The 14537-nt window shown below is 36.0% G+C and overlaps 1 protein-coding gene across 2 annotated transcripts in view; it reads left to right on the top strand.

Moving 5' to 3' along the window:
- The window catches only part of LOC137631707 (CCAAT/enhancer-binding protein zeta-like), a 118039-nt gene that overhangs the window by 43142 nt on the left and 60360 nt on the right, over positions 1-14537 (top strand). For both annotated transcript variants that reach the window (XM_068363585.1, XM_068363586.1), the window contains exons 5-8: positions 1934-2125; positions 5210-5406; positions 6434-6669; positions 14141-14276. In XM_068363585.1, coding sequence (XP_068219686.1) covers positions 1934-2125; positions 5210-5406; positions 6434-6669; positions 14141-14276 — 761 coding nt within the window. The remainder of the gene's footprint in view (positions 1-1933; positions 2126-5209; positions 5407-6433; positions 6670-14140; positions 14277-14537) is intronic.

Here is a 14537-nt window from a genome sequence, read left to right as displayed (position 1 = left end):
AAAGATCTCACCTTAAAGACTCTTTTCCTGGTATGCTTAGCCACAGCTAAAAGAGTCAGTGAGATTCATGCCTTCAGCAAGAACATCGGATTCTCATCCGAAACGGCTACATGTTCTACAACTTGGTTTTCTAGCCAAAAACGAGCTGCCTTCTCGGCCTTGACCAATATCGTTCGATATTCCAAACTTATCGTATGGTTGGAAATGAACTAGAAAGAGTCTTATGCCCTGTAAGAGCTCTTAAGTTCTATTTAAAACGAACTAAACCTTTGCGAGGCCCGTCTGAAGCTTTATGGTGTTCAGTTAAGAAACCATCTTTGCCTATGTCAAAGAATGCTTTATCCTATTTTATCAGACTGTTAATACGAGAAGCTCATTCCCATCTGAATGAGGAAGACCAAGCTTTGCTGAAGGTAAGGACACACGAAGTTAGAGCTGTCGCAACTTCCGTGGCCTTTAAACAAAATAGATCTCTGCAAAGTATAATCGACGCAACCTATTGGAAAAGCAAGTCAGTGTTCGCGTCTTTTTTATCTTAAGAATGTCCAGTCTCTTTACGAGAACTGCTACACTCTGGGACCATTCGTAGCAACGAGTGCAGTAGTGGGTGAGGGCTCAACCACTACAATTCCCTAATTCCATAACCTTTTTAATCTTTCTCTTGAAATGTTTTATTATTGTTTTTGGGTTGTCCGGAAGGCTAAGAAGCCTTTCGCATCCTACTTGATTTGGTGGGTGGTCAAAGTCATTTCTTGAGAAGCGCCTAGATTAGAGGTTTTGATGAGGTCCTGTTGTATGGGTTGCAACCCTTGATACTTCAGCTCCTAGGGGTCGCTCAGCATCCTAAGAGGATCGCGAGGCTCCGTAAGGAAGACGTACTTAAAAAGGCAGAGTAATTGTTTAAGTCGACTTCCTTACCAGGTACTTATTTATTTTGTTTGTTATTTTGAATAACTGCTAAAATGAAATAAAAAATCCTTAGCTCATAATAATGTAAACAATTATTGCTGGTCTCTACCCACCCCCCTGGGTGTGATTCAGCTTATATAATCACCGGCTAAGTTTAATATTGAAAAATGTTATTTTTATAATAAAATAAATTTTTGAATATACTTACCCGGTGATTATATATTAAAGGACCCTCCCTTCCTCCCCAATAGAGACCCAGTGGACCGAGGAGAAAATTGAGTTCTGTGTTTACATTGAGTACTGAGTACCTGCACGACAGATGGCGCTGTTGAAGTACACCCCCTACCTGCATAGCGATCGCTGGCGGATTTTTTACGTAGAGTTTTCTGTCGAGCAACAGAGTTGCAGCTTATATAATCACCGGGTAAGTATATTCAAAAATTTATTTTATTATAAAAATAACATTTTATTGTGGTTCTTGTAAGCTTTATTTATGGCTTATCACTGCCACTAACTTTTAGGGGCCACTGTGCGTGGATAAACAAAACAAAAAAAAATACGAAAGGTAAAGGAATGAGCTATATGTAAACTAAATTACTTATATGTTTTAGCCTTACAATTTCATGTTTGACATCCAAATTTTCATTTGGTGTCTAGTGCAAATATTGTATGGAAGTATCATTCAGTCACTGATTTGTTTAAGTTCTGATGTATTCGATCATAGTGGTTCTAAAGTAAGTAAATTGTTTTTTATTTCCACTTAATAAAACTCTGTTTTTTAATTTTGTTGTATCTCTAATGTAAGTCACTAGCCATTTCAGAGATAATTAGATTGAATGGTTTTTTGCTATACAGTATGTGATAATGTTTTTTAAAAGTTAGAGTTACATGTATATTTTCATATTCAGTGCCAGTTTTAAGAATTCAGTATGAAAAATAAAAAATCGCATACCTATAGATTAGTTAGATTCTGTTTATATCATGTGAACTGTTTTGAATAATTTCCTTGAATGCTTGATTTCAGTTGAAGAGAGAAATTCAAAAAAAGGAGACATGGATTTCCGTAAGACTGTTTATAATGTTGGAACTTTTCGTGACAAGCTGGCAGCCCATGTTTTACGATGCATGGAATCTCCTGCTCACTCATTACATAACCTTAATGCAATTATAATGATGATATCTCCCAAAGCCAAAAATGAATTTGAGGAAGCATTAGGTAAGTGAGGATTTTTTAAAAAGTAGTTTCTATTAGTTTTATTCTGGTTTACATCTTATGGTTGGAGATTTATTTATTCTATTGATTGTAAGTTAATGTAGTCTTTTGATTACCTGCTTGTTTAAAGACAAAGAATAACTTTTGTGGCTGTTTGTTCCTACACATATACAAACCTTTCGTCTTTTAAAATAGGGAACATGTCTTCAGCGGATGTGGAACGGCTGTTGAATTCGTTAACGAGGTAGTTAACAAACAGGTGATGAGCATGGACGAGTAGTTTAACCCCCCACCGTGGCCTATTATAAGCTATTTTGTGTTTGGTCATGAGTACAGATGTACGGTTGCGCCCATGCCAAAATTTTTCATCCTTTTCTTACAGGAAGTGAATGCTAGCTGTTGCTTGCGATTATGGATGTAAAAAAAGAATTTCGTACATACTTGGAAAAATGGACATTGCAGCCTATTTATTGCTAAACCGGTTGTAGATCCATACACTATGCTTAATGTAGGGGCATGATTGTTCACAGTCATCCCTGTATGCTGAGTGTTGGTCTTGTTCTCTTGTGGAGAGGCTGGCATATACTCTAAAGGGAGAAAAAAAGAGCTGATCCTCCTAACTTGGCAACTCCCAAGATACTAAGGAGGTCTTTTGCCTCTTACGCTCTCTTGTATGTCTACTACCTACTGCCGCTCCTGTGCATATGCTCCTTGCTTGATCACTGGGGAAAATGCATCAGGAGTAAGGAGTCCTGGAAGCTACATGTGTGGGCTTTTTTTTGAAGACCCAGGCCTACATGGCTGAGGACTATGAAGTGCATAGAAGAAGATGATGACTGGAGAAGTATTGAATTAAAAGCTCAAGATAGAGACGACTGGTGAAATCTAACCGAGGTCCTTTGCATGATATTTTAAGAATAGCAATGACATAAATATCTCCTATATAAACTATAAAAACTTTAAAAAACGAGAGGAAGAGAAATAAGATAGAATAGTGTGCCCAAGTGTACCCTCAAGCAAGAGAACTCCAACCCAAGACAGTGGAAGACCATGGTACAGAGGCTATAGCACCACCCAAGACTAGAATACAATTGTTTGATTTTTCAAGTGTCCTCCTAGAAGAGCTGCTTACCATAACTAAAATCTCTCTTCTACCCTTACCCAGAGGAAAGTGGCCACTGAACAATGGCAGTGTAGTAAACTGTTGGGTGAAGAAGAATTGTTCAGTAATTTCAGTGTTGTCGTGTATGACGGCAGAGGAGAATATGTAAAGAAAAGACCAGACTATTCGGTGTATGTGTAGGCAAAGGGAAAGTGAACCATAACCAGAGAGAAGGATCCAATGTAGCACTGTCTGGCCAGTCAAAGGACTCTATAACTCTCTAGCAGTAGTATCTCAACAGGTGGCTGGTGCCCTGGCCAACCTACTATCTTCTATCTATCTATATATATATATATATATATATATATATATATATATATATATATGTATATATATATGTATGTATACATATAATATATATATATATATATATATATATATATATATATATATATATATATATATATATATATATATATCAAGAAGTTTGAAAAGCAGGATGCTATAAGCCAAAGGGCTCCAGCAGGGTCAAATAGCCCAGTGAGGAATAAATCTTCTAGAAGAATATGTAATGCTTAACCTTGTCATGGAGAGGGCAAGACTGTTACAATTAACTCCATATCTACTACTACTTATAAAATGGTAGTCTTGGAAGATATGAATGCAAAGGATGGTCAGAATTCTGAAAAATCTCATACTACATGTATAAAGAACTAACTGACCGCCAGTGCCAGATATTAATATTCAGATCAGATGAACAATAATCAAAACATTGCAGAATGAACAAATTAAAAAAATTCTTCAGAATTGATTGACCACCAAATATATGGAAGAATTTTCTGTAAGCCAATGTTTTGTGCAGTTGAAGAAGAAAAAGGCAATGTTTTTCTCAAGTAAATTTACAATCAAGAATCATACCTAAAATTGCAAAGTTCCGTATAGTTAAAGAATCATCATCAGTGCAGAGAGCTGGATGTTAAGGGCCCAATGTCCTTGATCTATTTACAATCATACAGGTACTTTGAATTTTGTTAGGGTTCAACTTTATATGGTTGGTTGGTCCTTCCTTTTATTTCCTTCAATTTGAAGGAAATGAGATAACTTAATTATGTAATTTTATTGGTTTATACTTAATAGATTATCTTTGTAGCTTCCTTTAGAATATTTTTAGCAATGCTGTTCTGATTATTTATGATTACATAAAGCAGGAAACCTTTTATCATTTGTTAACTAGCTTAATGCACTGTTCAAACAGTCATTTATTATTTCAAATATAAATACAATGCCTTGGATATTTTTTTATTTTTAATTCTATTGCTTTTTTGCTAAATGTTTATATACATTGGGTAGGCTGAAGTTTTATGTTGGCTATTATTATTATTAGCCAAGCTACAATCCTAGTTTGAAAAGCTGAATGCTACAAGCCCAATAGGCTCCGGCAAGGAAAGTAGCCCAGTGAGGTAAAGAAATATGGAATAGCAGGTAAACTATATAAAAGTAATGAATAAAAGATATATATTCCAAGATCAGTAACAATATTAGAATAGATCAGTCATATCTAACCTATAAAACAAGACTAATGTCAACACAGACTGTAGGGGTATATTACTATAATCTCCATTTTGCATATTTTCACCTGCTAGGCTCTTATAATATAAAAGAGACATGGTACTATGATGTGATAGTTTTTTATGGGAAAAAACATGTATATGGTAAATAGTTTTTTATGGAACAAACATATTTTATGTGGTAAATACTCTTCAAGCTAGTTATCTGGTTATGTGATCTGGTTTAACACATTGATGGGGATAATCAAGTGGTATAAAGGAATAGAATTATTTGTTAAATGTTTTATGCATTGTTTATTATTCCAATTAGTCATACTTAATGTTTACTGTGCTTCAAGAATTTATAATACAATGAGTATTGGGTATTGATTGTAATAGTATATTTTATCGTAAACATTTTCTTTTTTTCTTATTTAGATTCTGTTCAGAAGCTTCTTGATTACACACTTCTTCCTGATAAGAGAGTAGCCCGAAAGTTTGAAGACCACAAATTTTCTTGCCTTTTACCTCTGGTAACATCTAATAGGGAACAGGCAGAGAAACAACTTGCTCTCTGGTACTTTGAAGATCAACTCCTCATTGCTTACCGAAGACTTATTTCACAGCTTTCACAGGTATGATTTGTGTATTCTTTTGTTTAAAATAAAAATTATGAAGAAATAGCATGAGGACCTTTAAAAATAATAGCTTAAATTTATAGAGGAAATAAAAAGATATGAAAAAAAAAAAAGAATATATATACCATAGATTTTTGTCTACTTCACGGTCTTTCATCTAATGCGTGGGGGTGGTGGGTTGTGTACATAGACTAGAGTACCTGCGATAGCTGAGGCATTACTGTACTGACATGCAGTGATCATTCGATTGGAAGAATTGAACTCTTTCTACTTAGCTTAACTTCTCATTTATGCTAAGGATTTATTAATACCAAAAAACATACTTCCTAGAGAGGTACTGTGTGGCCTATACACTCCTCACAAGATTTAAAGATAAAAACTGTTCCTTTGCATGAGGGACAACGAGAATGAACAAAGTTATCCAACAAAAAATTTTAAGGTCAACAGCATATAGGATTTCTAATAAATGTGGAGTAATGGCTTAAGTTCCAGTAAGCCACTGTGCAACCACTATCTATTAGGCTACATCTATATCTACAACAGGGCCTAAATAGGGGAATAATTGTTCTTCAGAAACTGTTCCACCATTGAGGCAAATATCTGTTCTCCTTTTTTATTGCAAAATACAAAGGCTGATATATTGAGGGAAACTCCCTTTGAAACAGAATTATAAAAAGTCACATAATCCAAAATTAAAATCAAATACTGAAGTCTGTAAATTTTTTCAAATATGCCCAAATTAACAGCACATCCCTTATCAGAAGATGTGGTCTAGTGTTTCATAGGAATTACTGTTTTACTATATAAGAATGTTTTTAAGAAGTTAATTGATAGGACAAAGTAAAGGGAGTCTTCATTCTTCATTTAATTGACAGAAGCTGAATTAATAAACTGAAGTAAATTAAAGGGATGGATTTTATATTGAAAGGTAAAAATCCAGAATGAATGCTGAATAAAAGAGTTTCATGTTGTATTGTGTATATAATACCTTTCATTTATAACAGCTTTGTAATTCTTATTTCAGGTAACAAGTAATACGGTAGATAACACAAAGATAATTGGAATAAAAAGTTTGGTAAGTCTTGTGACCAAACACCCTGGGCAAGATACAGAAATTGTGCTTGAAGCTATAATAAACAAATTAGGAGATCCATCAAGAAAAGTTGCTTCTCAAACAATGTTTTCACTCCATCGTTTTATAAATCAGTGTCCCCATATGAAAAATTTGGTTGTGAGCTTGGTGGAAATCTTGCTTTATAGGTAAGTATTTATCTATTTATTTAAAAAAGAATACAATCTTGGTTTGTATCTGTGGTAGTTACAAATTTAGATCCTACTTTATTTCTTTTTTGTTCCGGACTTGCAGTATGTCTAGAGATTTTATATAATGACAATTTGCGTATGTAAGTGCAGCGATATGTTTTGATGGTACTTGATCTAATGTCTGTATAATAGTTAATTCTTGTTGACAATTACATTTTAATTATAGAGAATTTTTTAAGGTAAAAATAAAGTAAGATACAATATTTTTTTTACTTTAGCTGATGTTTATTTATCTAAGGAACATAGAAAATGGACATGGAGAAATGAAAAATGAAATATATTTTATTCGCGGTGTAAAGGTTAATTCAGTTAAAGATATAACAGTGTCAAACAAGTTAAAATCAAGCAACCATAGAATGGTGAGAGGTAAAATTTCTCTAGATCTAAGGAAAGAAAGAGAAAAACTAATTTTAAGAAAGAAAATGAAGTCTTTTAATAATAGAGTAATCTGATGAGTTTTGTTAAGCAATACAAAATATGTATTTCCAGCTACATGATGAAATGGAAGCAAGTAAAGAAGTGAACTGTAATATAACTGTTATGACATTAAAAGACTTGGCTGCTGCTACCCAAGCTTTATTCAACTTAAACTTCAGTAGATTATTCCCTGAAACAACCATAAACATAATTAGCAGACCCCATAATAAATGTAATACAAACTATGTTAGATCCTCAAAGTAAAACTAATTAAACCAAATAGATACAAATGGAATAAACAAAAGGAAATACAAAAGAAACAGAGAATTACTTGACAAGTTGCTTTGACTGTCCCTCCATCAGGTAAGTAAACAAAGTATGAAAAGATCACCAGACAAAAGGTTCAGAGTGAGGTATGAAAGAGCAAAAGGACAAAACAATATTATAATATTCTTCCCCTCTAGATATAAAATTGGTTACATCACTTCATAAGTAATCAATCCCACCCATATCGGTTCGGAGCCCTTGACACCCGGGTTGATCTACGTTCTGGAGGTGATGCAGCCTCTGTTCTAATTTCAGCTTCTGGGTGAAGTCCCATACCTTCTGGAAACTCTTGATGGATTGTCTTGGGTGACACTGGAGATTGAGATGGTATGGCCTCTGGTGACAATGAAACAGAAGGTAGTTCTTGATTTTCAGAAACAGAGTTATCCCTAGGGCATGGGGCCAAGTCACGTAAGGAAACCGTTGACTCTCGTCCGCTGGGATGTCTAATGTTAGCGTATGTTGGGTTAGCAGATAATAGTTCAACTTCATCCACTAGGGGTTCATTTTTGCTTGTTCTGACAAACTTCCTCAATAATACCGGTCCTGACGACATAAGCCACGAAGGCAGAGAGCTCCCCGAGGATGCGCGGCGCGGAAATCCAAAAAAGCGTTCATGGGGTGTGACATTAGTTGCGGTCGACAGAAGGGATCTAAGTGAATGTATCACATCAGTGAGTACTAATTCCCAGTGCTGATCGGGAAGATTTCGAGACCTGAGAGCCAGCTGGATTGCCTTCCATACAGTACCATTGAGCCGCTCCACTTGCCCATTGCCGATTGGATGAAAAGGGGTAGTTCGACTTGTTGCAACTCCCTTCTGTGCAAGATAGGTTTTGAGCTCCCTGGACATGAATGAGGTTCCTTGATCCGAATGTATATACTGAGGCATCCCACACAGGCTGAATATTTGTTCTAAGCACTTAATCACTGTAGTTGTGTTCATGTTGGGACACGGAAAAGCAAAAGGAAAACGAGAATATTCATCAACCACAATAAGTAGATATGGGTTGCGCGAGGCTGTCGGAACTGGTCCTTTAAAGTCAATGCTTAATCTCTCCATTGGTTGTGTCGCCTTGATGAGTGTTCCTTCTTGGAATTTGTAGAATCTTGGTTTCAATTCTGCACATATCCTGCAAGAAGCACAGACCTTAACGTCCTCAGTGGAAAAGGGAAGATTTTTCGATCTCACAAAGTGCAACAAGTGAGTCACTCCTGGATGGCACAGATTCCCATGTAGTTCAGTGAGGGTAGATGACGTAGAAACCACGGAACCGCAAAAAGCTCGGGTGAAGGCATCAGGAACCACATTCTCTTTACCGGGGCGATAATGTACTGTATAACTGAAGGCTGCGAGTTCCATTCGCCATTCCTGGATCTTATTATTCTTAACTTTGGTGCGTTTCCTGTTATCAAACATAAAGGCCACAGAACGTTGGTCTGTAATGAGATCAAAGTGTTGTCTAGCAAGAAAATGACTCCACTTACGTACAGCCTCCACGATAGCCATGGCTTCCTTCTCTACGATGTGATAGTGAATTTCACTTCCTTGTAAAGTCCTAGACATGAAGGCCACGGGCCTGCCATTCTGGTTGAGTACTGCTGAGACTGCTACTTCCGAGGCATCACATTCGACCTCAAAAGGCAAATTTTCATCCACAGAGTGTAGCGTTGCTCCTTCAAGTTCATGTTTGAGTAGTTCGAAAGCCTGCAAAGCTTCTTCATCTAAAGGAAATTTCTTTACTCTTGCTAGTGGTTGAATCTTAGCAGAAAAATTCTGTATCCATTTAGCGTAATAAGCAAACATACCCATTGCCCTCTTTAAAGATCCTTGACTAGTGGGAGGTGGTAGTTCTTGTAGAGGCCGGAGTCTTTCCATGTCAGGTTTTATTACACCATTCCCCACACAGTAGCCAAGAATATTAATGGTACGCACAGATTTAATAGTTTTAGTAGCATTGAGAGTTAGGTTCCTCTTGTTGATGACCTCAAGAAAGCGCTGCACGTTCTGATCATGTTGTTCTTGAGTGTGTCCAGCAATAGTGATGTTGTCCAAATATGGGAAAGCACCTTGTAAGTTTTCTAATTTCACCAACTTATCCATAGTTCGTTGGAAGGCTGCAACTCCATTGGTAACTCCGAAAGGTACTCTACAGAACTGGTACAGGCGTCCGTTGGCTTCAAAAGCTGTATACTTCTTGTCTGATTCCTTTAGTGGGACTTGTTGGTAAGCGCTTTTCAAGTCAAAAGTCGAAAATACGCAATATGTTGAGAGTTCATTAACCATGGTGTCAATCCTTGGTAATGGATAAGCATCCAGTTCTGTAAACAGATTTATAGTTTGCGAATAATCAACACACATCCTTTTCTTATGCCGATTAAAGGAATCCTTAACCACCACAACTTGAGCTCTCCATGGTGATATGCTATCCTCAATAACACCCTCAGCCAAGAGACGACTAGTCTCCGCTTCAATGAATTCTTTGTCATCTTTACAGTAATGTCTTGATTTAGTGACAATAGGCTTACAATTAGGTAACAAATGCTGGAAGATAGAAGGTTCATCCACAGCAGCGGCTGCCAACAAACAGTAGGGGTTAGCACCAGATAAGTTGAGCGCTGGTTTCGGCCCACCGTATTCAATAGTCACTTTCTGATGCTGCTCTTGGAAGTCCTGACCAAGTAATACTCCTGAACATAAATCCTTCATTACTGCTAGACGCGTGGATGGATAAGTTTCTCCATTAAGATGAAGAGTCAAGTCTACATTGACATAACCTGGAGAGTTTGTATGCAAAGATTTCTGTGCTAAAGCGACGTCTTTATCAGTGGGATGTATTGGTAGCTTCAATTCCCACGCTACCTCTTCATCTATATAACTGTCATCGCTGCACGAGTCGACAAGGGCTGTCAACTTCCGTCCTTTAATTGTTGTTGAGGTAGCTGCCCGATAGAGGCTCTGAGGAAAAGAGGTACCAGCATTAGCTGCAAGAACAGATGACTGTGAGGGATCAAATACTGTAGCTGTTGTAGATTTACCTCCATATGTAGATTTAGACAGGCATGCTTTTGCAAAGTGCCCCTTCTTGCCACATTTATTGCAAATAGAATCCCGAGCTGGACAGTGTGCACGAATATGATAGGGACCTCCACAGAAAAAGCACTTTCTCTTCATGGACAGAGTAGTCGCTAATACTTGAGTTCCAGCAGTTACCTCACACCTCAGACGTTGGTCCACTCTTCACATGATCATCTGTGATAAGTGCATGATCCGATGTAACCACAGCAGCAGTATGCCCAACATGAGGAAGCATGTGACTGTAAAAACTAGCATTACGTTGGGCTAGGTCTAAAGAGTAAGCCTGGTCATAAGCTGCCTGTAAGTCTAGAGTTTTATTTTCAAGAAGACGTTGCCGAATCACAGGTGAGGCCAGGCCATTTATAAAAGCATCCCTGATCAACTCCTCTCTATATTGTTCTGCACTAACTGGCTTAAAATTACAGTCCTTACCTAATTTACGCAATTCTCTCAGAAACTCATCCAAAGTTTCCCCTGCCTTTTGTTGGCGAGTAGCAAGTAAATGTCTGGCGAATATTTCATTAGGTGCCTTAACATATAACTTTTCCAACGTAGAAATGGCAGTATCATAATTCACACACTCCTCAATGTATTCATACACATTATGACTGACATAGTTCACTAGTGTCCTTAATTTATTTGGTGCATTTTCACCACATTCTTGAATAAAGTTGGAAAACGTTTTGTGCCAATGCCGCCATTCCTTTGCTGCAGAAGGGAGGCTAGGGTCCAGATCCAAACGGGCAGGCTTCAATAGTTTCTCCATAGTTTAAGTTGAATAAATTGTTATGACATTAAAAGACTTGGCTGCTGCTACCCAAGCTTTATTCAACTTAAACTTCAGTAGATTATTCCCTGAAACAACCATAAACATAATTAGCAGACCCCATAATAAATGTAATACAAACTATGTTAGATCCTCAAAGTAAAACTAATTAAACCAAATAGATACAAATGGAATAAACAAAAGGAAATACAAAAGAAACAGAGAATTACTTGACAAGTTGCTTTGACTGTCCCTCCATCAGGTAAGTAAACAAAGTATGAAAAGATCACCAGACAAAAGGTTCAGAGTGAGGTATGAAAGAGCAAAAGGACAAAACAATATTATAACAATAACAAAATTTTTATTGGACTCAGCACAAGTGATAGGTAGAAAAGTTTCTAAGCAAGATCAAGGAAAACTATCAAGAAAGACCAAAAAACATAATAAAGAAAACATTGGAAATGATGGGAAAATCCAAGAGAGCTGAAATAGAATTAGCAGAGCTGTCCAAAACAATAAAAGAAAGAATGAAGTATCAAATTGATGAAAAGAAGACTTAGAAAAGGGCACCAACAGATGTTTGCTTTAAAGGAAGAAAATGGAAGTATTGTCAATAAAAGAGATGGAGTGATAAAAATTGCAGAGGATTTCTATACAAGGCTAGTGATAAAAAATGAAAAATTGCAGAGTATTTCTATACAAGCCTATGCAATAGTGATATAAGAAATAACTTTACCAATAAAATTATTAAAACATCTGAGTCGGTATCAAATATAACAGTAGAAGTATAGAAAGAATTAAAAGGGATGAAAAGTGACAAAGCAGCAGAAGATAGCCTAACAATTGATATGATAATAGATGGAGGAGATTTCATAGTAGTAAAACTGACTGAACTTTACACAAAATGTCTGCAAGAATGCTCTATACCTACAGCTTGGAAAAACTTTATCATTATACTAATTCACAAAAAGGGATATACAAAAGACCTGAAAAATTACTGCTCAATATTTTACTCTTAGTAATATATGAAATATTTACAAGATCATATCAGGCCTACTAGAAAGACAACTAGACTTTAATCAACCAAAAGAGCAGTAAGGTATCAGGTTATGTATAACTGGGATTCTGTTTTCTCCATATTGTCCTGAGAGGGAATAGTTCACAGATCTGTGACTACTTCTATTAGATGTCTCAATAACATTATCATGCAGGATGTATCCTCTCAGGCAGCCACATTGTCCTTTACATTCAATTCATACACGCTTCAGCTAACTGCATGAAAATGTCCATGATCTGCTCAGAACAAAAAAGGTTTAATAGGGCCTCTAGTATTGGTAAGGTAAATTATCAGATTTATAGTATGTGGTATTATTATGATTTTAGTCAGTGCAATTCCAGGATCTTTTTACTGTTTTTGAAACACTGAAAATTTTAGTTATGAAGATTATAGAGCTATGTTTAATTCAGTTCTCAGACATATGTTTCAATCTATTTGCTGTTTTGTTTATCAAGTGTGTAGTTAGGTTTTTTGTTTGACAGAAATATCTTAATCTAAACTCTAAACCCATGTTTTAGTGCACAGAACAAGTTCTAATATAAAGTCATTAATCATCACAAATACCCTATTCACAGCCCCAAGCAATGTTATTAAGGTTATCAGTTGAGACTAAGGATAGTCAGGATTGCTTCTATCATACGGACAAAAGATCACTTAACTTTGAAACATTCACAGGACCGTGATACTGTATATGCATATATCATTAAAGAGTTTATATGTTGAAAATAAAAATTTACCTTACAACAAATGAATGATATGAGCTAAGTACTTGGTAAGGAAAATTCAAGAGAATAGGACATTAAAGTGCCATAAGAAGTACTACGTAGAAAAGTACCGAAGATAATACTACATAGTAAAGTGCTGGAGTGGGTACTATTATCATCATCGTCATTATTATTATTATTATTATTATTAATAGCCAAGCTACATCTGTAGTTGGAAAAGCTGGATGCTATAAGCCCAAGGGCTACAACAAGGAAAATAGCCCAGTGAGGAAAGGAAAATTAAGGAAACAGATAGAATAGAGTGCCTGGGTGTATCCTCAAGCAACAAAACTCTAACCCAAGATAGTTGAAGACCATAGTACAGAGACTTTGGCACTTTCCAGGACTGGAGAAAAATTTTTTGATTTTGGAGTGTCCTAGAAGAGCTGCTTACCGTAGCAAAAGAGTTTGTTCTACCCTTATCATTTGGAAAGTAGCCGCTTAACAATTACAGTGCAGTAGTTAACCCCTTGAGTGAATAAGTTATTTTGGTTATCTTAGTGTTGTCATTTGTATGAGGAAAGAGGAGAATATGTAAAGAATAGGCTAGACCACTGGATGTATGCATAGGCAAAAGAAAAATGAGCCATAACTAGAGAGGGGTCCAATGTAGTACTATATGGCCAGTCAAGGACCCAATGACTCTAGTGGGGCAACCTAGTTTCGCCAATTAAGCCTGATATAATTTTTATATTTTTATGCCATTATGGTTAAGTAAAGGTCAAGGTTTACTAAATGTATTAGCAATCCAGGTGTTGAAAGTCTTTCTAGCACATGGTAAATGCGCTCTTACTATCCAATGTTGATCAGTTTAGTCCAGTATTAAGACTGATAACTTTTGTGATGAAATCATTATATTTAAATGTGTGGTATTTTATGTGAAATGAAGTTTGTTTATTTTAAAATTCACACAAACTTGTATTTCATTTACAAAGCTTTTGTAAAAAATGTCTTATAGAATTAAGTTATGTTGTTATCGAATTTTATTTTCATTACAGATCAAATGTAACTCCAAAAACACAGTACTTCTCATTGTGTTATTTAAAAGACATCATCTTCAAGACTAGTGAATCCAAACTTGCAGCTAAGTTGTTGAAACTTTACATTGGCTTTTTTAAGGCGTGCACAAAGAAGGTAATTGAATTTTTTTTTTTTTATATTTCACCTTTACTCCCATACCTGTAACCTGCTTGAAATATAATACAGTAGTGGTTACCATTCAACCATTCAGGAAACCATCTGTTGAAAAATTAAATACCATGAAGCTATTTTGCAATGGAGGTTCACTAGACTTTGGCCAGATCAAACAGAAAAAGTAGAACCAGCCTACTTGTGGTAAATTCTACTTTTTATGTGAAGGTTTGTGTGTTATTTATGACTCTAATAGTTGTGAGT

Source organism: Palaemon carinicauda, chromosome 40 (genome assembly GCF_036898095.1).
Source record: "Palaemon carinicauda isolate YSFRI2023 chromosome 40, ASM3689809v2, whole genome shotgun sequence".
In the NCBI taxonomy this organism is placed as follows: Eukaryota; Metazoa; Arthropoda; class Malacostraca; order Decapoda; family Palaemonidae; genus Palaemon; species Palaemon carinicauda.
The sequence above is the reverse complement of the archived record's forward strand: the minus strand, read 5'-3'. Positions and strand labels throughout refer to the sequence as shown.